We start from the raw sequence: 25,744 nt of genomic DNA, 5'->3' as shown, positions 1-25,744 counted from the left end.
CCCAGCAACATCTAGCTGATTGGCTCCTCTGCGGTGATGTTTCCCTGCCCTTCAGACTATGGAACTGCTCATTGGGGGACTTCTTTGGCTCCGCCCACGCGACCCAGCCAATCAGCCTCAAGAGCAGGAGGATTGTGGGAGGTGGTGAGGCTGGTGGGGGGGGTGAGAGGCTTGTGGAAGCCGGTTGTGGCAGTTGGGCTCTGAGGGTTTTTTCCCTGAGGAGCTGTTTTGTTTGGCGTTTGTAGTTCTAAAAATAAAGTTAGTTTCTTTTGACAAGTGGCTCCTGAATTGTGCCTAGCCAGACTTTGGCACTTAGCTTCCCATATCAAAATGTTACAATATTCCTAAAGTTCACATGATAAGTAGAAAGAGGTGCTTATTTATAGTCTACAATAAATCTGCAGATCTTGATGCAATGGAAAGAGTAGAGAAGGTGTCAAAGGGGAAATCACATAGTAGTACTACAAAGAAGATTTAGAAATGAAGAAAAAGACTCTGAAAGACTTGTAAAAAGAAAAAAAATAAGAATTTGAAGAATATCATTTTCCTTTAAGTACACAGGATCTTGGTTACTCCCAATAGCCACTGTCAGAGAAGTGTAACAGTGTGGAGGCTCAGGAAATAAAACTTACAGGGCAGCATAATAAAGATGATTATTTTCCCAGTTGAGTAAGTGGAAAGTTTTGATATTACTTATCCTAATTTCCCCTAATCAGTACTAATAAACTTCTGGATCTCATTGTAATTTGATAACATTTAAAATATTTTGAATGCCAAGATTGGTAGCCTAAGAATTATATATTTATTACACAAACAATCAACAAGTGTAAGTTAGTTGTAAACACATGCCAAAATTGCATTTTGTATAAGAACATAAATAAAAGATTGGCTCTAAATAAACAGTAAAGGCCATTTTTGTGTAAGCTAAAACATTATGTTAGGATAGACTCAGTACTGTAATAAAGAAGCCCCAAATCTTGTGACATTTTACACTGCTTAATTTCTCAATCAAATTAGAGTCCAGTGAGATTCAATGAGGTGTATGTGAATGTGTGTATGTATATGGGAAGTCCATTATATGCAGTCGTTCAGGGATCCAGGATTCATCTATCTAATGGATGTAGAATCTTCTAGTGCTTTAGAGTTCTCTTTGGAAGGCCTGTCAGCCAGCAGAAAGGGAATACCAGAGAATGCAGAATGATGGAGAGGCTTTTGATATCAGGCATATAGAAGATCCCCCATTGTTTCCCTGCACATTTCATGACTCCAGAAAAAGCTACAAGGAAGCTGGTAAATGCTGGTTAGATGTGTGTCCAGACTGAAGAGAAGGAACAGACATAATGGTGAGACCTACCATTTCCTACAAGAAAATAGGTAATGAATCTTTATCTCAATGACAAAGTAATTGCAGGATATTTAGGAATGAATGCAAAGCCTTAGCATTCTAAAGAATATTATCATACAAGAATTTACATTCAGATCAGTTCTCCTTGTCAGCATTTGGAAAAGCTATATGCTTTTCCCATGAATACTCTCAATGCCTACCTTTTTTCCCCCTAACTCTTCTTTTGCTATTTTCTTTTGAACATATTTTGGTTCCTTTCAATATTTCCAACAGATGCAAAGCTTCCTTTGAGGATGAACTTGATAAAGATGACAAGAGAAGAGAGCCATGTCTGGTGAATGAAGAAGATAATCTGCCTGAGTTACAATACATTGGGATAGAGATGACAAACGATAAGGCTTGTTTCTTCAAGGGACTACCCAATTCAATTCCCAAACAAACATTATAAGAACATTTAAGCAATGATGTCATGGTTGAAATAAATTTGATTGTATTTATTGACGTAGGTGCCTTATAGATTGGGAGAAGAATGGTTACAATTTAGAGCTATGAATCTTCCAGTTATTGAAGACATGAAGGAGAAAAGGAGTTGAACAGAAAAGACAGAGAGGTAGGTAGAATTGTAATTAAGTGGAACTTCCTCCTCCTCATTGCAATGCCTGGCTGGGTCCTCTCTTCTCAATTTTCTTACTCTTGCTTTTTCTAGCTACCCCCCCCCCAAGAAAAAAAGACTTTCAGTCCATCTGACCTCAAATAGCCTCACCTTTAGGGGAGGATCTCAATAATTCATCCAATTTTATAAGTTCAGTTTTATAAAAGCATTCCTTCTTAGGAGAAAATTTTAATTAAATACCTAACACTTTCCTTTAAAAAACCGTAGAGCAGACAATTTGCCAGGTTACATGATTTGATAATTTGTAAGGTTGAAACATTCGATGATCCATAACTAAAACCTCCTAATACTGAACATTTTTAAGGATCTAATGGAATAATCAATGTGAAAATGATTTTTTTAAAGTTGACAAAAAAAAAAAGGTAAAAAGCTCTACAATGTAAGATGCTTTTAAAGCAACCAAAAAAAGTTTTTAACATGAGGGGCTGTCAAGCTGGGAAGATGAGAACTTTCCCTAAGTGTTTGAGGGAATGTGTGTTTGTGGAGGGCAGTCTGACAATGCATGCCAAAATGTACATAACTTTTGACCCACCAATAATTTCACTTTAACAAGCTGGAGGAGCCCTGCAGGGGTGAGGCACAGTGTAGACCCATGGACCTTCTGCAGCGCCACCGCGCCCACTCCGTGGCTCAGGAGGCAGGACAGGCCCCGAGGCTGCGCAGCCGCCGCTGGCAGGCCAACTAGGAAGAGGAGACGGAGGAGGCGCCCCCAGCCCCGCCTGGAGCCCAGCGCGGCCACCGCAGCCGCCAGAAGTTTGGGTTGAACCAGAGCTGCCGGGAGGAGGAGGAGGGGAAGCCACCGCTGCAGCTGGCACCGACGCTAGTGGGCTCTGGGTCAGCGCGGCCCGCAAGAGGGGCGGAGGACTTGCCCAGGGCCCCGAGGCGGGCGGCGAGGACCACGGGCTGCGCGTTCGGCGGCGGCGGCGGCGGCGCGTGTGCCCGGCGCAGGGGAGGGCTCCCGCCCGGTTCCTGGCCGGCTGCGAGAAGGAGGCGGAGGCAGGAGGATATACTTGGTGGGGGGGGGGGCAGGGGGCTGGCCAGCTGCGGGCACCTCCCGGTCTCGCTGCTGGGGCTGCTGCTGCTGCTGCTGGCGCGCTCCAGCACCTGGGCGCTGGTCTGCCTGCTCTGCAAAGAGTCTAAGTGCGGGGAGCCCAGGAGCTGCCTGGGGAGCATTGTGCAGGGATTCTGCAGCTGCTGCTACATGTGCGCTCAGCAGAGGAAGGAGAGCTGTGGCGGCGCCTTTGGGCCCCATGGTGCCTGCAACTGGGGGCTTCGCTGTGTCATCCGCTCCCGCTCAATGGCGACTCCATCGCTGAGTATGTCTGCAAAGGTATGGCTGCAAGCTGCGGGACCCCTCCCACCTGCCCCGCGCTGCCCCCTTGGCGCTGGCTGAGCCAACAAAGTTTGGCTGAGACTTTCACAAGGAGAGAGGGCTCCGCGGGAGGGCTGGCAGCCGCTGCCCCCAGGAGGATGCCCCGCATGCCCCGGGTTCCCGCTCCCTTCCCCTCCGGGCACTTAGCCAGCTGTGGGTGAGGTTGGATTTCGTGGGTAGGGATCGGACGAGGGCTGGATTGTATCTCCGCCCAGCACAGACCCACAAGTGTGGCGGGTGGGCTTAAACTGGGTGACCTGCCCTTGCCCGGAGGTGGAGGTGCCGCGGGCAAGCCCCCTGGGAGTCCGCCCCTGCTGCCCTCCCTGCATAGCGCAGTGTGGCACCTAGTGCTGCACACTGTCCTGTAGCCCTTTTCCTTTGGCGGAGGAGTCGCTTTTTCAGCACACACATTCCCTATGTGACTCTTCTGATTTTTTCCTTGTGTTCTTCCTTCACCTCCTTCCTCCTCCGCATATAAATCAGTTTCAGCTTGGAAATATGTCAGCCCAAGAGAAGTTGCTTACTGCGGGTACTCATTTATTTGCCTATGAAAAATGGTCAAAGGCTTTCAATCCTGGAAAGAAAGGGGTGGAAGGTGGGGGTTGCACCTGGGAGTGAAAAGTTGTTGTGTACTATTAGAGGTTGCTTTTTAAGATCCAATATCCGCGTGTGGTGTTGCCGGTGCCTTCATTTTGTTTGTTTGACAGTGAGGATTGTGTTGTAGGCTTCTCCACGGAGCATTGTGCAGCGCAGTGTCCAGACTGATGGCGGGAGACAGAGATTAGATTAGTGGAATCTCCCTTGTTGGGGAACCACTGTGTCAGCCTTAGTCCTTGTCCGCCTGCCTCTACCTCAGGGTGCTGGCAAGGTTTGTGGTCTAGAGAAGCAGTAAGTTCATTTTATTTGGCAAATGGGCAGGGCTCGGGGAGTGCTAGTTAAAAGTGGGATCCCTGCTCTGGCTGATGTTGGGCAATGATGCTGTTCAGGGATCCTGGTGAGTGAACCGAGTACAGCAGCCTCATTTGTGGGGGAGCAGTAAGGAGGGAAAGACGCCCTCTTCCCTACTACTCACAGCCAGCACCCACTAGACCAGGGGGGTTTATTCTCAAGCATCCTTATGTGTGTGTTTATTGTGTTAGGATACTGAAAAGGAGTGGCAACCTTAAGGGTAAAAATGGATCTACTGAAAGGCTTCCATGCTGTTGATTATTTTTTTTAAATACACACGTATTTTTTTTTAACCTGTAGTTTTTAGGGTTTGGATAGTTCTGGAAAATCGGGGCTTGAAAGCTGGTGGGCAGTAATGAATGAAGGGAACTCTTCTCAGAGGGATGGGTGGTGCTCTTACTGTGCCCTTAGGACCTTGGTTAGAAGACCTCATTTGCCTGAAACACAAGCCTCTCAATGAAGTTTCATTTTATAACATGGTTTTCTTTCTCAGTTCAAGAAAAGTGTCTGTTAGATTAACTTATACAATTTTTTGCCTTTGACTTTGGGAATTCTGAATGACTTAGACTAAAAGATGCATCTTTGAACCCTGCCACTTGAAGTACATAACTTGATCCAGCCTCCCCACAAACCTGCAAACAAGCAATATGAAACAAGCTTCAATGCAGTGGAAACTGCTGTGCTCTGAGGACTTTGGAGGCTCCAAATATTGTAACCTTTGTTTATTCATTCTTTATATATTTCTGGTGAAAGAAATGCTCAGAAAACATTTACAGTAACCAAGTGTTTTGGCAGCAACATCCCATGTTGCAGCATGGAGTTATTTTGGCAGTGTACTGGTAAGCCTTTCATTCTTCTGAAATGATGTGATTCTTCATGGCTTCCTTTTTTTTTTTGGTAACACCAGTGCACTTGGTTTTAGCCTTGAAAATGCTTAGAAGTATCTCTTGATATGGTTGTATCTCAGTTAGTGTTCTTTGGAAGCACTTTTCATTTAACAGGCTTGTTTTCAGTCACCACAGCTGTGTGCTCAGGCACTTTTTAAAAATTCTTTTAATAATTCTAAAAGCAGCAATCAATTTGCATTCTAAATCAATGAAACCAAGGTAAGGACATTGTTTCCTGGCCTGATCTAATCATTGGATGTAGACAGACATTTTCAAATGTATGTTTAAAATTCCAAAGATTTGCATATTGCTATAGTGTTTATAGGAAGCATAAAATACAAGAGTAACCTTTTCTGCTAGGAATTGGAGAGGTCTTTACATGTCACTGATTTCTTGAATATACAGATGTTTTTTCTGATTTGTTTGTGTTACTCAGCAAGAAATTTCTCAATGGCCAGTGTTCCCTCAGTTTCCATTTTTATTCAGAAATTCATGTATGTGGATTATCATAACTAATATTAAGAATTGACGTTTTATTCATGTTAAAGTCTCTCATGCTGCAATTTTTGCACTAAAATGACCCCTACTGGTTGTATCTGTTAATGAAAACTCTTTGGAAAACTTAAAGTTTTCATGCAGAAACATACTACATGGTACAGAAGTGTTAGGACTAACTTACCTGGTTTTGATGGCATGATTAAACATATTACATGGTACAGAAGTGTTAGGACTAACTTACCTGGTTTTGATGGCATGATTTAAATACAAGTTACATTGCTGTTTGCCAACTTGCAATAATTTTTGCATTACTCCCATACTGGTATTGGGGCCAGGGATCATGCTTTTAACTGCAGTTCACAAAATGAGTTAGATAAATCATAGACTAAAATGCACACTGAGTGACCTACTATTCAGTGCACATATTCAACCTGTGACTCAGTGCCTTACGTTTTTAAGGCAGCTGACCCATTGTGAGCTCTCAATAAAAGTACATGGAATAAATGAATGAAGAGTCCCCTCCATAAAAAATACACCTATAGAAAAATACAGTTTTCTGAAAGACTAAATAATGTGATGAGTTATGTGCTATGAATCACGCAAGATGTTCATAGATTTTCTTCACAGCATAGTTTAGAATGTTATTAAGTAAATCTCGATTTAATAATTATAATTCTTCTTGACCAAGTTCATTTGAAAAATTGAGAATGGAGCTAGGCATCCAAAGTTTTCTCTCTCTGTCTAAAAAGTGCTCTCTGGTCCCTGGGGGCTTGGAGTTCCCTTTCCTGTTTTCATTCATTGGCAAGTCTTCCTGCTGCCCCTTGCAAAATCCTAAACTGACTCTTTGCTTGGCTAGGTTACTCACTTCCAGGGAGATCACCTAGAATCTAGAGAAACAATTTGAGGTTTTGAATCCCTAAGGAAGAAGTCTGGATAGGAGACCTCTTTGGGGCATCAGAGCTCTGAAAACCTAAGGAAGTGAGGTTTTCTAGAAGAGTGAAAATTATATTTGGACTAAGGGGATGAGGACCATATTTTTTTTTCTGTGTGTGTTAGTACATTATGCTTCTCTAAGGGGTGGGGCAAGGTGAAGAAGTGTGGCCACCCTTTTGACTCTTGGTAATAAAAGTGCACATGATGGCTCGAGTTTGATAATTTGTGAGGACAGAGTGTTTACCAACTAAGTGAATACTGTTGAGTTACTTTGCTCTGAGGACTGCTGTAGGGTGATTTTTTATTTCCCATATTTTTCAAAACCACTGTTATTTAAATACTGTCTCTTTCAGAGTACAGCACCCTCCCCACCCACCCCACCCCCACACACCCCACAGGTATATTAGCCTTTAATTCTACCTGTTTTTCATGGGGGCAGTGAAGAGAACTGTACTTAGAGAACTAAGACCAGAAGTAGAAGGTAGAGTTTCCTTCCTTATTACTAGAAGACAGTCAGTGGGGATGTTGGCTGCTTGGAAGAAAATGTCATAATCTGAGGTGAAGCCCAGACTATAGGAGGCCAGTGAATGCACCAAAGCATTTGGTTTGCACGAGTCACATGGAAGCTGCTTTCATTGATTTGTAGTAGGTTTTGGAGTTAAGAGCTCATGAATTTTAATTTTTACCAATTAAATAAGGAAGAAGAGGGGCAAAGTTTAATACTTCTAGATTTAGAAAAATTTAAAAACCCAGCAGCAGTCCAGACTTTGTTTTTGAGTAATAGCCTTCATTTTCCGACTCAAAAGTCTTTGGGTAGTGTGTACTCTTGGATGCCGGAGAAAAAAGCAGGCTGAGGGTGTATAAAGTTATATTAACAGGGTATGGGAAGAGAAACCAGTACACGTAAACAAGGAAATTATTAGTTCCTTCCAAAAGTAAATATTGACAAAACATCTAGTGACCCACTATTCAGTGCATGTATACAAATGACAGGACTCTTTGACCTTTGCTTTGTTAGGTTTGTAGTGTTGCTGAGGAGTCCTGTCACTAGAAACACTTGGCAAAGTTCAGGTGAGTTACATAGTATCACAAGGACAAAAATTGCAAGTTTTGAGATGTTTGTAACTCATGTTTACAGTCACCAGGAAATCTACACCCAGTGGATTGGTACTACAGTAGTGAGCAGTCACGCTAATTTGTAAAGAAAGCTGTCTGAAGATTCTAATGGGCATTATATGCATTTATAAGAGAGTTAAGTGATTTGGTGCCATAGATTTCTATGATTTTTTTGACTTGTTTATTAAGGACTAATTGTCCATATGAACAAGTGAACAGCTTGGCAATACAGGGTACAGGCATTATGAAGTTGGAGGATTTGCTTAAAAGACATACATGGTCTTAAAAAGATAATGAATGGGTAGACTAAAGAATGATGAATGGGAGATGGGAAAAAATACTTAGTTCATCTTAACACAACTATATCATCCTTTGAAGAATAATCCAAAACACATTCCAGACATTAATTGAGAAATTCCTGAAAAATGTGGGTGTGTTTAACATCACTGGGCAATGGTGCTAGCAGGAGAGATGACAGAGCAGCTTTATTGTGTGAACACAATGGGGTAGGAGGTGGTGAAATGAGTGGAAGGTAAATATGTTCAGTGAGGCAGGCGCCTATAACACTGTGTTGCATATGGCACATTTTGTATCCGAATTTTGGAGCCACCCCAGTAAAGCTCATTTAATTATTTGAGGAAGAAACGGTAGACTAGACAAGCATGCACAAAGAACACTAAGAGCCTGCTTTCTTAGCGGTCTAATTCCCCAAAGCTGCATTTTCAAAGATCTGACTTGCTTTTGCATAGAAATCAATCACTCATTCATTGATTTCTCTAATCTGTACAAGGCCTTCTGCTGGGGCAGTGGGGCAGCTGGGGAGTCTGGGAACTGCTCAGACATATTCTTGACTCCTTACATTCTTTTAATCAAGAAAAACAAAGAAGCAAAGACCAAAAAGTCAACATAATAATGTTTTAAGTTCAAGCCAAGTAGAAGTGGTTCTGGTTCTGCAAGTCTGTATGCAGTTAATTGGCAAATGTGATCCATGGATGAAATTTGTCCTCAGCACCAAAGGATCTCAGGTGATCACTTGAGACACTGGTTGCAAAGTGAGAAAGGGGAGCTGCAGTTTGAGCCTTTTTTTGGTGGGAAAGGGGATCCTGCCCATCCTCCTTAGAGCTTGTGGAATGCATATCAGAGGGTTTCCCACATTGGAGAACAGGCTACATTCTGAGCACTTTACTAGCTGTGATTCACAGTGGCGGGTTTCTTTTTGAGGGTGATTTTCTCTTTGTTCTAGCTTGTTGTAGTAGGTAGGGGAGCGTGAGTGGTGGACTGGGAGGTGCCCCTGGCTTAGCACCTCTCACCTTCTCACCTTCCCTCTCTTTGCTGCTTTCCCTGGCCAGTTAGCCTGGTCCCTCATGGAAAACCGCACTTAGACTAAGACCTCAGTGTGTACAGAGGAGTGCTTGAATATGCTATATTTAAGAATGCCCTCAGAGTAAATACTGAAATAAGTGTTCTTTTGGGGCACAAGTTTTTTAAAAAGCCTTATTTTTGTTTGTTAGTTGCAAAATGAGCAGATGTCAGTTCCCTACCTCCCTCCTCCAGCCCCACTAGGTTCCCCATGTGAAATACCTATACTTTAGTAGAAGAGTCTAATGGTTAGGAACTTGGTTTCTGAGCTGAAATCTGTATTCTTTATTCTGTGTCTCAGTTTTCTCATCTGTATAGTGGAGGAAATAACAGGTTTGATTTAAGAACTCAGTGAATGCCCAGAAGTACTAGAAGAAATGGCATGTGAAAAACGCTAACAGTATGGCTACTAACTAGTGTAAGTGAAACAAGAAGACACAGTCTCATTCCCTTGTTCCTCCTAATCTTCATCTTCCTGAGTCACTGATTGTCAGTAATTAAGGAGTTTGGGCTTTTACAAAAAGAGTGCCTCGTTACTGACTTCAGGCCCCCTCACCCCCAACATATACACAACTGTATCCCAATACCACAAGTGCATGGAGTTAAACTTTATTAAGGCCTCTGAAGCTATTTGATGCCTCTCTTCTTAATGCATAGTTATGTCCTATCTACAAAAATTATATATTTGGGATTTTTTTTTGCATATGTCATAGGAATTATAAATTTAACCATTTATCTGTAGGCTAGTATTTAATTTGGGGAGGAGGGGTAACCTAAACTCACTACAATCAGAAATGTATATTTTTCTTCACAGTATATTCTAGGAGAGGATTTTGCTGCTTAACTTCTAGATGTTTATACTGGTGGTCCCCCCAGGATTGACCTGACTTGAGCCACGGAAACAGCTTGTCCAGGCATAGCTCTATCCCACCAGGGCCCCAGGGTCCTGCTGATGTACTTGGTGCAAACTAGACAAAACCAGAGGTTTTACCAATCCAGTCCTTTTTAGTTTAACCATTTATTCTCTTTCTAGCTCAGCTGGTCTCTCTGCCACATTATACCCACAAATTGTCTGTCTGTCATGGATCTGGTCACTGTGCTATAAACTAGTGATGCCACTTTTGTAAAACTATGCTTTCAAAATTTTAAGATGCACAGAGTCACCTTGGGGTCTATTAAAAATGCAGGTTCTCAGGGCTGGAGTTGTGGTTCAGTGGCAGAGCGCTTGCCTGGCATGTGTGAGGCCCTCGGTCTGATCTTCAGCGCCGCATATAAATAAATAACTTAAATAAAAGATCCATTAACATCTAAAAAAATTAAAAAAAAAAAACACAGGTTCTCAGACTGGAGGTATAGCTCAATGGTAGAATGTATGCCTCACATGCCCAAAACCTAGGTTGGATCTCCAGCACCCAAAACCAAAACAAACAAACAAGAAGCAGGTTCTGATTCTCTAGGCCTAGGGTAGAGCCTGTGATTCTGCAGGTCTAACAAACTCCCAGGTGATACAGTGTTCCTGGTCTCAGGACCACACTTTGCATAATAAAATGCCATGTGTGTAAAGCTTTTGTAGAACATAGACTATGGTATTTAATTAGACCTGATGAATGTCACTTGCTATTATAATAATTCTTTTTCAGCCAAAATAAATAAGATAAATGCCCTACTTTCACACAGGTCATGGCCTGATGGTAGACAGGGAAAACTGAGAGAATTCAATGCAGTCCAGGACACTAAGCCCTGAGATAGGAAAGTGCTGAGCATGTCAGAGGCAACTAGGAGGGGCCCTAACTCTGACTAACAGGGAAGTTGTATTGCAGGATGCAGCAGCAAGCAAGACCCGAGGGTCTCCTCTCTTTCCTCCTTTTTCCCATTTCTCTTGTGCAGGGTGTTTTACAAAAAGAAAAATAGACCTTGTAGCTAGAAAAACCTTTGCACAAATCTCACCTCTGTGTTAGTTTTTAACTCTTGAGACCAAACTTGCTTAGTATTTCTGGACTCCAGTTTTCTCATCTATGAAAATGGTCACTAATGGCTTTCCTATCAAGTAATTGTGTAGTGAGATTAGAGATAATACATCTTGTGTGTTAATACATAAATGTATATTTTTTAAGATTATATATATAGTTGCTACTAGAGTTATTGGTTGCAAATAGACTTAAAAAATAACATTCTAATTTCCATCCTTTATTAAAGTAATCTGTATGAAAAATAGAGGGAAAATGTGATGCCAATACAACATAAAGTGTTTTCTATCGATTTCTATTTTGTGTATTTCAGGTGTGAGTATACAGTTTCTTTGTTCCCCAAGACCTGAGGAAACTGTGGAGCATGTTACTACATGTCTACAGGCCTTGCACACCTTGCTGGATTCTCCTTGTGCCCGGATCCATATTGCAGAAGATCAAGTATAGTGTATATCTAAAACGAAGGGATCAATGTTACAGAAGATTGGGTACAGTGTATTTCTAAAATGAATAACTATTTATATACTTTGTTTTAATTATATTTATATTAATATAATGTTATCAGATAGTAAATGTATATTGTACTAATTAATAACAGTAGTATACATTACAATAGTGAAAGACAATATATAATAAGTATTCAATATTTCTCTGTATTTAATCTTGGATGATCAGGCAGCAGTAGACTATAGATATCATTATAACTTCTTTACTTTGTTCATCATCAATCACATAAAACTAAAACTTCAAGGAATAACTTCAGAGTTAGTAAATGATTGAAGTAGTAAAAGGTTAAAGTAACTTACAAGGCCATTAAGTAAAATTTTTTTAAAAAAATGATTTTTAGTAGTAAGTGGATTTTTTTTTATTTATTTATGTGGGGTGCTGAGGAATGAACCCAGGGCCTCACACATGCCAGGCAAGCATTGTACCACTGAACCACAACTCCAGCCCCAAATTATGCCACTTTTGAATGTTAGATAAATTTTTCTCCCTCATTTAATGAAATCTGGGAGATGGCCAATAGCTCATTCACAATTTAAAGAACCACCTTTTCTAATTTCAGTATGTAACATATAGGGAACTTTATTCATATTACAGAACCAAGCTGCCACTGGATTTGTTATTCCTTATAACTAGAAACTCTATATCTTTATAATAAAGTTCATCTCTTGACATCACCACTACCACATGGTGTCACTTGGATAGTTTCCCATAAAACACAAAAGAATAAAATACCAACCTGATACCAATTTTTGATGTCAAAATTAGTTTTGCATTTTATTCTACCTAAAACTAAAACATAACATATGCTGTATGAGTATAGGATTCAGTCACTGATAAACTCTTGTTTGAACCCCAACCCTGTGGCCTCAAGCTGTGCTACAACTTGAACTACAAGTTACTACAATAAATATTAGGATCATTTTCAGATAGTTAAACCTATAAGATTTGATCTATGAAAGAAAAGTGACTACTATATTTAAATTCAAGCATTTGGGTTTTAATATAGTATTATTATATATACACAGCTAGCTATTTTTTGGATTTAATGATATTTTATTCAAGTATTGCTACATAGTGGGAAAATGGACTTTTAAAAAAATTGGATCCTGTAATTCAACATTGTCAGAGTGCACTGATTCATGTTGTATTTATTCACCTAGCTGATGTCACTATGTTTCTGTTCTGCCTCAGACCCAGTTTGCAACTATAGATAATCAAACGTAATGTTAAAGCCTCTACATTAAGGGATAACTATCATGTAATATGTACTTTGTTCATGCATATAAGGTGTAGTGAGAATAGGAACTATCCTGAGAAGGATGTCTTCTCAGGAAAGACGATGGTTGAATCAAATCTTACAGAGGAATTATATTTATTTATTTATTAGTTGTTCTTTTTAGACATACATGACATATTGTACATACATGGAATATTACTTATTCTAATTAGGATATCATTCTTGTGGTTGTACATTATGTAGAGTTATACTGGTCATGTATTCATTTATGAATCTAGGAAAGTTATGTCCAATTTATAAATTTCACTGTCTTTCCTATTCCCATCCCCACTCCTTTCCCCTTCATTCCCTTTTGTCTAAGCCAATGAACTTCTGTTCTTCCTCTCCCTACCCTCTCTTATAGTGGGTTACCATCCACACATCAGGAAGAACATTTGGCCTTTAGGTCTTTGGGACTGGCTTATTTCACTTAGCATAATATTCTCCAGTTCCATCCATTTACCAGCAAATGAAATAATTTCATTCTTCTTTGTGGCTGAATAATATTCCATTGAGTATATACCACATTGAATTTTCTTTATCCATTCAGTTACAGAGGAATTATTGAGGCCAAAGAAAAAGATTGGGTTTTCCTCTAAGAATAAAGTAGCAAATACAAAAACTAAGGAAGCATAAGAAAACAGGAGAAGTTCAGGGACACTGTAGTCATTTAGTATGGTTTCTGTGAATGCAAAATGTAGAGGTAATTAGATAAGGCTGGACAACAGGGTAAAAACCAAATCATGAAGTTTTCTTTATAGCATATAAGAGAATTTTGACTCTATCCTAAAATTGATGGGAAGTAATTAGCAATATTTAAATAAAGGAATGACATGATTGATTATTTTGTTTCAGAAGGAACATGCTATCAATCTTGTAGAAGGTTGTTTGTGAGACAAGAAGGGAGGCAGGGAGACCAATTAAGTGACTCTTTATAATTTCAGAGAAATAATGTGCTAGTCTAGGAAAACTGATTAAAAGAGGAAGAAAAGAGGACCAAGATTGAAGCCTTGAGGATAAATAGCATTTAAGGATTAAGAGGAAGGAAATAAATCAGCATTGGAGACCACTAGAGTGGTAAGAGAAAAACCAAAACAGAAATAGTTTATCAAAGATAAGAGAGAAATTTCAAGAAAGGCAGATGAGGCCAGGAGTGGTGGCTAATGCCTGTAATCCCAGTGACTCTGAAGGCTGAGGTAGGAGGATCACAATTTCAAAGCCAGCCTCAGAAATTAAGTGAGGCCCTACACATCTTAGTAAGACCCTGGCTCAAAATGAAAACAAAACAAAACAAAAAAAAAAAAAACAAAAAGGAGGCTGGGGATGTGGTTCGGTGGTTAAGCACCCCTGGGTTCAATCCCCAGTACCAAAAAAATGCAGATTATAACATCTAAAGAAACAGTACATAAATGAGGAAAGAAAAGGGTCCAGAAGAGATTATTAGAGACCTTCTTCAGAGGATTTTCTTGGGTTGATAAAAGCCAGATTGTAGAAGATCAGGGGGATGAATGAGAAAGTAAATGAAGTAGAAACATCTAGGCTGGGAAAGGAAGGAGCAAGACAGAGGAGGCATGTGGGTAGATAAAAGGGTCTAAGAGACTTTGGGAGCTTTAGATAAAAAAGAATTGAACATTTTTTCTTATATTGAGGAGAATAGTCTAACTAGACAGGGAGGTTGAAGACATATGAGATATGACTGAAATCTTTGAAGAATCCCTGGAAGTCAACTAGGATGGGAACGGTGGGATCACATGAAGAAAGATGAATCAACTTGGGAAAGAAGGTGGGCATTAGATAAAGTGGAAACATTAAGGGAAGAGGTAAAGGTACTTTATTTGTGATTGAGCTTTCTCTGACTTTGAAATTTGAGGCAGACTCATTGGGCAGATTACCTGTGAAAGCTGAAAGTGAAAGTTTGTAATCATTGCTGAGGTGAATAGAGGAGGGACTCGCCAAAAATCCCTGTTGTCTGTGGCACACAACTCTCAGGTACTCAGCTTAGATTTGGTTTAAGGGCACTAAACTCTAACAATATTGTTTAATTCAAGTATTTTTTAACTGTGGAAGAATAATTCAACTTAAATATTTAAGACATCTGTTGATTAAATATCTGTTAGAATGAAATGTGACCATTTCCCAAGATTGTTAATATTCTTATTTGTTACACAGCCCTCTATGTTAATATTAATTGCAAAATACTTTGTTTTCATATGTATGCTTTCTCAGCTTTTAATAATATATGTTTATCCTTTAAAATTAAAATTAATTCAACTTATTTGATTCAATTTATAATAGCTGATTGGTGTTTAGTTGCTGAGTGTTTTGCATCATCTCCTTTTGATCTGGAACCCACCATCCATCCAGCTGTTGGTTACTGGAGTTGTACAACAGACAGTAAGAGCTGCTCAGGATCATTTGCAGGAAAAAAGAAATACTCTAAGTAAGCACTTTAAATCACACTAACTTAAAGTAAACCTTATTTGCATTCTAATTTTTAAAGTAGTAAGGCCAGGAGTATTATGATTTAAAAAATGATCATACATTTAGAAAATTTGAAACTGATTTTGTTTTCATTAGGACCAAATGAAATTGCTGATAGCTGATCATTTTCCCCTCCAAAAATGTCAACTTCACATAGTTTAACCTAGCATATGTGTTATCTTTATTAGGAAATAAATACCTAATATTTTCCAAGTAAAAAATAACTATCCATCAGTTTAGAGAAGTTAATACACAAAATTCTAGTAAGGCATAGAATTATACTAAGAAAGACATTTGGCATTATTTAGGCATTTACTTGTAAATCCTTTTGAAGGAATTTCTTAAAGGTATTTATTGTAATATTTTATATGCCATTTTCAATTTTCTGCTGAAAATTTCACCAAAATTATTTTTCATCTAAGATGAAGATCAAATGGAAAAAGAGTCCTGTCTAGTATTAGGAGAAGGAGTTTACAGTTGTGGCCTCATTCCTGGAAAATCTCTATATTTGCAACTATGGAACTATTGATGTTCATTTTAGTTCAGCATATGCCACATCTGAGTACCAAGATGTCAGACTCTCCAAGTCACATAGCCACTAAAACCGGCTGTCAGAAGAAAGTGCTCCTCTGGTGGCAGCCACAGTCACCATTCTCTCTGATTTACCGTCCCTTTGTTCACCTGCTGGTACAGTATTGATCAGTATTTCGAAATGCATTATAAGCAGTAGTGAAAGTGAGCTTGCCTTGAATTTTAAACACTTATAATTTATTTTTCTCTTAAATCTCAAGTGTGAAATGAGAGGTCAGTCTTTTAAAAAGATTTATGTATTTTTAAGATCCTATAAATATTAAAGATTCAAAAAATGAAAGACCTAAGCTGTCTTTTCAGATATGTTTCAAACAAGACAGAACTGCAGACTGGGAAGATAGTAAGGTAGAATTACAAAGCTCATTATTTTCTAATCTGGTTGACATTCATGAGCAACATTGAAAAGCTAAAGAATTTCAGAGGAGAGTGACAGCCATCTCTAAGGAGTATCTAAAGAAATCATGACTAGTAAATATAATAGATGTTGAAGAACTGTTGTATGGAAGCAAACTTTCCTTGTTTTGCTGGAAAGTAAAAATAATTATTAGTAAACATACTGGTAAATTTCAGTATAACCAAGGGACAATTTTTTGATTCTTACAGTTACCCTACATGTGTAAAAAGAATGACTTTCTCTCCTTGGAGTTTTGTAGGAAGCTACCTATAAGAATAGTGAAGGGATTCTTTTGTTAAGTGTATGGTTGATTTTTTTTTTAGTTGCAGTTGGACACAATATCTTTATTTTATTTATTTTTATGTGGTGCTGAGGATGAAACCCAGCACCTTGAACATGCTCAACCAGTGAGCCACAGCCCCAGGCTCCCCCACCCCCACTACCATGGTTGAATTTTTATCCACAAATTCTGGGATTCTATAATTTCTTCTTTGCTTACCTCAGTAGTCTTCTCATTTTCCTGGCTTGATTAGGCTGCCTTTAGTACACTGAAGTTTAATTATATATTTTAGAATTACTAATAATATTCACCAGGTTACTTAGATGCTTCTCAAATTATATGGTAGTATTCTTCTTCTGTTTTTCTATCTTCTTTTTCATTTTAATTATGAAGGGCATGGACTACTAAATAGGTGAAATATTAGCAGTAATAAAATGGCTGGGTTGGAAAAAGGAAATATCAGTTCTCTCTAAACTAAATGGCAATTTCTTATGTTCTTTTTCAAACATTGAATTATAGTAAAAGTAATGTAGTAAATTTTATATAAAAACAAAGAAAATAAATAATATGAAACCATAGTCAGCCAGGCATGGTGGCATGCACTCTAGTCCCAGCTACTCCAAAGGCTGAGGCAGAAGGATCACTTTAGCCTAGGGATGTGGGGACAGCCAGAGAAACAAAATGAGACCCTATCTAAAGGAAGAGGGGAAAAAAGACAAACATAATTAATTGTAAAAAAAATAAGGAATGGAAACTTCTACAGTGGCATTGAGTAATTATGAGGTAATCTGATTTGTTTTTATTTTAGGATGTATGACAATCCTGTCCACAATTCTGTTCTTAATTGCAAGAATATTAAAAGACACAGCAATAAAGTCTGCAGATAATCAGGTTCCTCTACCAGTCAGTGCAGCTCTTCAAGGGATTAAAAGTATCGTGACACTTTCAATGGCCAAAACTGAGGAAACTCAAAAACAGTGGACAGCTCTAATTCATAGCACTCTTGCATGTATCCTGGAATATTCACAACCAGGTAACCTGTCAGAGTTTTTTAAAACTTTTGATCTGTTCAGATATCTATCTGTTCCCTAATTAATTAATTATTTAAGTACTCTAATCAGAAAATTGCTGTATAACATTGAATTAACTCAGAGAGGTGCATTAGTCACATTTTTTGGATTTGAAGTTTCAATAACTCTGTCTGAATTATTGACTTTAAATATCTTTGTCTTAGAACTTTCATACATACTGGAAAGTTTATAAAAAGATATGATATATACCCAGAATTGACATGTGTTAGTATAATTGATATAAAATTGGAAAAAAGTTCAAGTATCTGTCACTATTGCAGTGTACCCTAAATGAAACTGTAAACTTGGTATTGATATATTTTATTCCAGAAATTTCCCTATTATAAATTATATTTTCTATGTTAATATGTATCAATTATTTTAACAAATATACTTAGTTTATATATATATATATATATATATATGCATTATATAGAAAGTGAGATGAGTAACCATGAATGATATATATTTTTGTACTATTTAATTTACATAAGTAATGTTATAATATCCCATTCTACTTTTTTCCCTCTGTAATTAATTTTTGGTTCTATTGATGTAGATAAATAAAAACCTTCATTCATTCTTAACTCCTATGTAGCTTTACATCACATTTATTTGTTCAGTTATTCATTCCTGTCAATGGATATTTTTGCTGTATTTAGTTTCTCCCAATTAAAAAAGTTGCTTTAGCAAACATGGATTGCTTTTGCATGTGTGCTGTTAGAAATTTTCTAGGGTATATATCTATAAGTGGAATTGATGGCATATATTAACTTCCATTTTATCAGACATCACCAAATTGTTCTCCAAAGTAGCCAAGTGAATTTTCACTCACATTAGCAGCATAAGATGATCTTTGTTTCCCCATATCCTGACCAATACTTGGTATTATTTGGTTTCCAAATTTTGTTATATGATAGCAAATATGTCCTATCATGTTGTTTTAATTGTTACTTCTCATTTTCCTAATGAATATAAGTATTTTTCATGTTTGTGTTTCATTTGGAGGGAAATCCTTAGTCATGTTTTTGTCAATTTTCTTCTGTGTTTGGCTTTTTCTCTCAAGTTTTTCTTTTTTGGCTATAAAGAAAATGTAGAAGAACTAAAAAAAAAGAATAATAAGGAAAGATTTGTCCTGTTGCCTAATACAAAAATTCCACATAATTTAAAAATGTTTAGTAGCCCAGGAATCAGTGGATGGGACAGTAGAAAGAAGAGATTTCTATAGAAGACACATGTATTTTAAGCAAATAAACAATAAATATCATTTATTCATGATTCTTCAAATGGGTGTACCAATTAACTGTTTGAGAAATAAATTCTCATTATCCCTTCATCTTATATCATGATTTAAAATAAACATGAGATAAATTTAAATGGTAATATAAAATGTTTAAAATAAGAAAGCAAAGAAAATACAGATGAGCTGTTTTTGGCAGAATGGCAAAAGACTAACTATAAGTCAGTGAGAGATACTGCAGAGGAAATGTACATATACATAGACTGATACATTCACCTATGTAGGCATCAAAGCATCTTACATTGAAAAGTAAATTATATAAAAACTAATAATAATATCTATGTCACTGTTTATTCTATTAACAAATAAAGAGGTCTTATAAGAGAATTAATAACCAATAGAAGAAAGAACAAAGGAAAGAAGGCACATTAGGTAAAAGTGGTGGTGCACGCCTGTAATCCCAATGACTAGAGAGGCTAACACAGGATTGCCAGTTTGATATCAACTTCAATGACTTAGTGAGGCCCCGAGCAGCTTAGTGAGACCCTATCTCAGATTTTAAAATAAAAAGGACTGGGGATGTGGCTCAGTGATAAAGTAGGTTAAATTCCCAATACCAATGAAAAAAAGAAAAAAGAAAGAAAATGCATACTTGGGGCTATATGTAGCTCAGTGGTAGAACACTTGATTAGCATGCATGAGGCACTAAATTTAATCCATAGTACCACACACACACAGAATGCATACTCTTTGGCCTTTTAATTAAAAAAATAAATTCAAAATTATTTATCATCAATACATTTATTTTACAATAATAAAATGTGTTCTAAATATATTTGTCAGTGGGAAAAATTATTCATGACAATATATTAGTTTGAATTATATGTCCATTTTATCTGTTATGTATCATATTTTTAAGCAAATATATATATATATATATTTAACTTAGACCAGAAGAAATTAAGTCAAAACCTAGAAATTAAATCTAAACTGTCACTGGATGGTAGAATTACAAGTTTTGTTTTCTTATTTTCTTTTCCATATGCTATTTATATTTTGAATAATGTACAGATATTTAGAATGTGATTTTTTAAAAAAATCATGTATAAGGGAAAAACTTTAGTTATATTAATGTAACTGAAATTATTTTAGCTTTATAAAGTGTTAATATTTTGCTTCTTAACATAGATTTTAACAAACTTAAAAAGATTAAATGTCTCATATATGAATGTATGTGCAGATTGATAGATAAATAGGAATATCAGGAAGAAGAAATGGTTAAGAATTTGTTATAAGTAGCTTAGTTTTAATTTTGTTGAGCATATATAGAATATATATATATTACGTAGTTGGACACAATACCCTTATTTTATTTTATTTTTAAGTGGTGCTGAGGATCAAATCCAGTGCCTCACATGTGCTAGACACTCTACCACTAAGCCCCAGCCTTAGCCCTACAATATGTTTATTTTTTATTTTATTTTTTCTATGTTGTGCTGAGGATTGAACCCAGTGCCTCACACATGTGAGGCAGGTACTCTACCACTGAGCTGCAGGCCGAACCCTAAATTGTCAATTTAAAAAAAAAAAATTTAATTGTAGAGGGATACAATGCCTTTATTTATTTATTTATTTATTTATTTATTTATTTATTTAAAGTTTAATTTTATACAGTGCTGAGGGTCAAACCCAGTGCCTCACATGTGCTAGGCAAACACTGTACCACTGAACCATAACCCTAGCACTAAATTGTCAACATTAACAGAAAGTGTTTGCTATTTTATCAAGCTGGTTCATTATATGAAGTGAATTTGAAGGTCTGATAATACAATTAACTTGCCTAAGTTATTCTGTCCAGAGCTGACCTCACAGGAGGTATACTTATGAATGAAGGATCAAAGCCATGGGAATATTGATATAGTATAAGGCTAGCAATTCTCTTAATTCTTTTTTTAAAGATAGAGAGAGAAAGGAGAGAGAGAGAGAAAAAGAGAGAGAGAGAGAGAGAGAGAGGGAGAGAGAGAGAGAGAGAGAGAGAGAGAGAGAGAGAGAGAGAGAGAGAGAGAGAGAGTGTTTTAATATTTATTTTTGGTTTTCGGCAGACACAGCACCTTGGTTTTTATGTGGTGCTGAGGATGGAACCCGGGCTGTAAACATGACAGGCGAGCGCACTACCGCTTTAGCCACATCCCCAGCCCCCCTTAATTCTTGCTTAAGAAAAAAAGATTATAATGTAGAATTTCCATTTGGAAACCCTACTTCTTTACTCTAAGAGCTGAGATATTTTATTTTAAAATATGTGTATGTGTATTTATGTGGGCATACATACACACGTACATAAATCCCATCAAGAATGCTGCAAAACTTTTTCATTTTTAATCCTTTGATTTTTGAAATAAATTTCAAACTGAATTTTTTTTAGAGAGAGAGAGAGAGAATTTTAATATATATATATATATATATATATTAATTTTAGGTGGACCCAACATCTTTGTTTGTATGTGGTGCTGAGGATCGAACCTGGGCTGCATACATGCCAGGCGAGCGTGGTACCGCTTGGGCCACATCCCCAGCCTGTCAAACTTAATTTCAAGTGTAGAAAACACCAATATACCCTCCTCCTAGATTCACCAGTTAACATTTTGCCTCAAGGATTTATTATTATCCACATAACCCTCATACCTTTATTTTTTTAAAAAAATTTAGTTATACACGGATACAATATCTTTATTTTGTTTATTTATTTTTATGCAGTGCTAAGGATAAAACTCAGTGACTTACATGTGAGAGGCCAGTGTTCTGCCACTAAGCAACAACCTCAGCCCCTGTACCTTTATTATTAATTTTGCGGAACCATTTGAAAATATGTTGAAGTCTTCATGACTCTTTAAGTAATTCACAGATTTCCTAAAAACAAGAACATCCCTTACATGATAATAGAAGAATTATAAAATTTAGGCAATTTAACACTGACAAAATGCTGTTATTATTCATATGCATATTTTAAATGTCCTAATCATGACTTTTATAGAACTTTTTTTTTTCTTAGTTGTCATATTTCTTTAATCTGGGATAGTTCCTCAGGGTTAATCTTTTGTGACATTAATTTTTTTTGTTTGTTTGTTTTTAAGTTGTAGTTGGACACAATACCTTCATTTTTATTTATTTATCCACTTGTTTTTTATGTGTTGCTGAGGATCCACGTGGTAGGCGAGCACTCTACTGCTGAGCCACAATCCCAGTCCCATGACATTAATATTTTTGAAGAGTGCAGGCCATCTACTTTTGTAGAATGTTTCATAATTTTGAGTTATCTATTTTTTTCTTTACTTTTATGCATTTTTGGAAAAATACTATATAAATAATGTTATGTCTTCTCAGAGCATTTTATAAGAAAACATATAATGTTGCTTTGTCTCATTATTGGGAATCTTAACTTTAATGACTTTGTTAAGATCGTATCTGCCTTATTTCTCCACTATACAGTTGTCATTTCTCCCTTTTATAACTAACAAGGAATCAATGGGGAGATATTTTGAAACTACCTTAATTGTTTGCTGTCTATCTAACTTTCACACTGTGGTTTTAGTATCCATTTTGCCTGAATTATTTAAAATTACATGTTTCAAAATGGTAACATTTTAATTTATTTTCTTAATAAACTGTGATAAATGTTAGGAGCAGGAGAGAGTTGTTGAAGATTTAATTTCCAAAAGTTTTGGAAATGGCACTTTTTTTTCCATTTTTCATTTTCAGAAGATTCTGTGCCCATACCTGATGAAGTTAGCATGCTGACAGCAATTGCACTATTCCTGTGGTCTGCTAGTAGTGAAATAATAGGAGTCCAGTCATTACAGAATGGCTGCATGAACACATTTAAAAATGCATTAAATTCATGTGACCCATGGGTAAGTTACACCTAAGCAAACATTCCACTTTATCAGGAGAATATCTGGTTGATTCATTAAAATGTGTTATATATAAGGAAAACCTAAGTATTTACAGTAAGAGTTTTAAATGGAAAAACTAGAAAATATCACTGGGTTTAACTATAAAAGAAACACGTTTGTATGTTTACTTAAATATGCAGAAATTCTCTAATATCTTTGATTAGTTCTCGGCCATATTAGGAGAAATTTTCAGGGTTTCCAATATTTATTTAAATGATACCCACTACATTAATGGATAAATTTATATTATTGCATATTTTAATAAGCCTATTCAAAACTTTTTTGTTTAGAAAACATGTTTTATTATTTTACAGTGGTGAAGTCTTAAGTTATGATTATCAAATCTTCTACATATCAGGAAAAATAAAAAAACTTAGGAACATTCCTGGCCTCCTAGCTCCCTGAATTAGAGTCTTCAGAATTGTGACTCAGGAATCTGTATTTTTAAAATGCTCCCCAGGTATTTCTGATGTCAGTGAAGTTTGGCAATTTGTATTCTACAAAGTGCTGAAACAATTTTATTCCACTATTTTCCCCCAATACTTATAACTTTTCTTCCTTCCCTTCTTCCTTTTTTAAAAAATAATTATTCATATGAAGTTTTTCTAATCTAAAAGCCAGTGAGACTTTATTTTTTATGGCTACAAAACTTAAATTGGTATAAAGAATTATTTTGAGAGATTCCGATTTTTTTGAGAAGTTTATTCAGTTAGCTTATTGAAAGAAAGTTCCATTATTCTCTTTCATTTCTCTTATATGGAAAATAACATTTATATTTTCATTGTGCTGTATTACATACATATTAAGATGTAATGTGATTGTAGAGCAGATAAGAACTATCATGTGTTAATTGATTGAATGATCTCCTTACATAGGTTCAAGCCAAATGTTACCAGCTTCTCCTCTCAGTCTTCGAGCATTCCAACCGTGCCCTTTCAACTCCCTACATCCATTCATTAGCTCCCATAGTGGTTGAAAAGCTAAAAGCTGTTGAAAGAAACAGACCAGCCAGTAACAATGAACTTTTGGCTGTTCAAGAAGGAATTAAAGTTCTTGAAACATTGGTTGCTCTTGGTGAAAAACAGAACAGTAAGTATTTTTAATAAAAAGCCATTACTCCAAAATGAAGATCTGTATTATACATAAATCTTATTTGATATTGGACATAGGCCTTTGCAACTGTAAGTTTACTAAGGAGCAATTACTGTCTGAAAGCATAATATATTTGCTTATGTTAGTAACATAATGCATTGAATTGATTATTTTTATGAGCAGAAAGTCTCAATGAATTACTGATGACATTTCAACATACTGAGTTTTAAATTTTCTGGGAATATATCCTTTAATACTGAGGAAAAATACATATGTTCAATAGATTTTTAAAAATATTTTTTAGTTGTAGTTGGACACAATATCTTTATTTTATTTGTTTATTTTTATTTGGTGCTGAGGATCAAACCTAGTGCCTCATACTTGCTCGGCAAGCACTCTACCACTGAGCCACAGCCGCAGCCTCAGATTGTTTTTCAAATGAAGCCTCTCATATGCTTGATGGTCTGTTTGTTTGTTAATTTATTTTTAGTATTTCAACTTTTTTAAATTTAAAAAAAATTTTTTAAATTGATTTTTTTAAAAAATAAATGACAGTGGAATGCATTACAATTCTTATTACACATATATAGCACAATTTTTCATATCTCTGGTTGTATATAAATTATGTTCACACTAATTGGTGTCTTCATACATATACTTTGGATAATGATGTCCACCACATTTCACCATGCTTGCTAACCCCCTGCCCCTTCTCTTCCCCTCCCACCCCTCTGCCCTATCTAGAGTTCCTCTATTCCTCCGATGCTCCCCGATCTCTACCCCAATATGAATCAGCCTCCTTATATCAGAGAAAACATTGGGCATTTGTTTTTTGGGGGGAATGGCTAACTTCACTTAGCATTATCTTCTCCAGTGTCATCTATTTACCTGCAAATGCCATGATTTTATTCTCTTTTATAGCTGAGTAATATTCCATTGTGTATATATGCCACATTTTTTAAATCCATTCATCTACGGAAGGACATCTAAGTTTTTTCCACAGTTATTGGGAGCAAATTTTTACCCCTCACACATCAGATAGTGCAATAATCTCTACGGCATATAAAGAACTCAAAAAGTTAAGCATCAAATAAACCAAATAACCCAATCAACAAATGGGCCAAAGACCTGAACAGACACTTCTCAGAAGATGATATCAATCAACAAATATATGAAAAAATGTTCTACTCCCTTTCCAATTTTCTGTGAAAAAAAAAATAAGAGAAGAAGTATTTGAAAATGAGATAATTAAGAAAAAGTTGAGGGCTGGTGTTGTGGCTCAGTGGTAGGGTGGTAGAGAAATGCAAATCAAAACTCCTCTACGATACCATCTCACTCTTGTGAGAATGACAGTTATTATGAAGACAAACAACAATAAGTGTTGGCGAGGATGTGGGGAGAAAGGTACACTCATACACTGTTGGTGGGACTGCAAGTTGGTGCAGTCAATATGGAAAGCAGTATGAAGATTCCTTGGAAAATTGAGAATGGAACCACCATTTCACCCAGCTATCCCTCTCCTTGGTCTATACTCAAAGGACTTAAAAACAGCATACTACAGGGACACAGCCACATCAATGTTTATAGCAGCACAATTCACAATGTTCAATAGATTTTTAAAGTAACACATTCTACTCCTTATAATAAAGGTATAAAAACCTCATAACAAATATAATCAGATAAGTATGAATACCAAACCTCATTGTTAAAATACCTCAAAAATTGGTATTTTAAAATTATTTTTAATTTAATGAAAAACTGCCAT

At 36.7% G+C, this 25,744-nt stretch overlaps 1 protein-coding gene across 1 annotated transcript; it reads left to right on the top strand.

Moving 5' to 3' along the window:
• Positions 1-3,052: 3,052 nt before the first annotated feature.
• LOC144375833 (HEAT repeat-containing protein 5B-like) lies at positions 3,053-24,011 on the top strand. Its single transcript, XM_078041292.1, has 6 exons — positions 3,053-3,348; positions 11,412-11,586; positions 15,177-15,321; positions 17,436-17,660; positions 22,694-22,845; positions 23,763-24,011. The coding sequence occupies exons 4-6, from the start codon at positions 17,441-17,443 to the stop codon at positions 23,988-23,990; spliced, it is 600 nt and encodes a 199-aa protein (XP_077897418.1). The 5' UTR covers positions 3,053-3,348; positions 11,412-11,586; positions 15,177-15,321; positions 17,436-17,440; the 3' UTR covers positions 23,991-24,011.
• The last annotated feature ends 1,733 nt before the right edge of the window (positions 24,012-25,744 follow it).

This window comes from Ictidomys tridecemlineatus, chromosome 3, assembly GCF_052094955.1.
Source record: "Ictidomys tridecemlineatus isolate mIctTri1 chromosome 3, mIctTri1.hap1, whole genome shotgun sequence".
In the NCBI taxonomy this organism is placed as follows: Eukaryota; Metazoa; Chordata; class Mammalia; order Rodentia; family Sciuridae; genus Ictidomys; species Ictidomys tridecemlineatus.
Note: the sequence above shows the minus strand (reverse complement) of the source record. Positions and strands in the feature narration are given on the sequence as shown.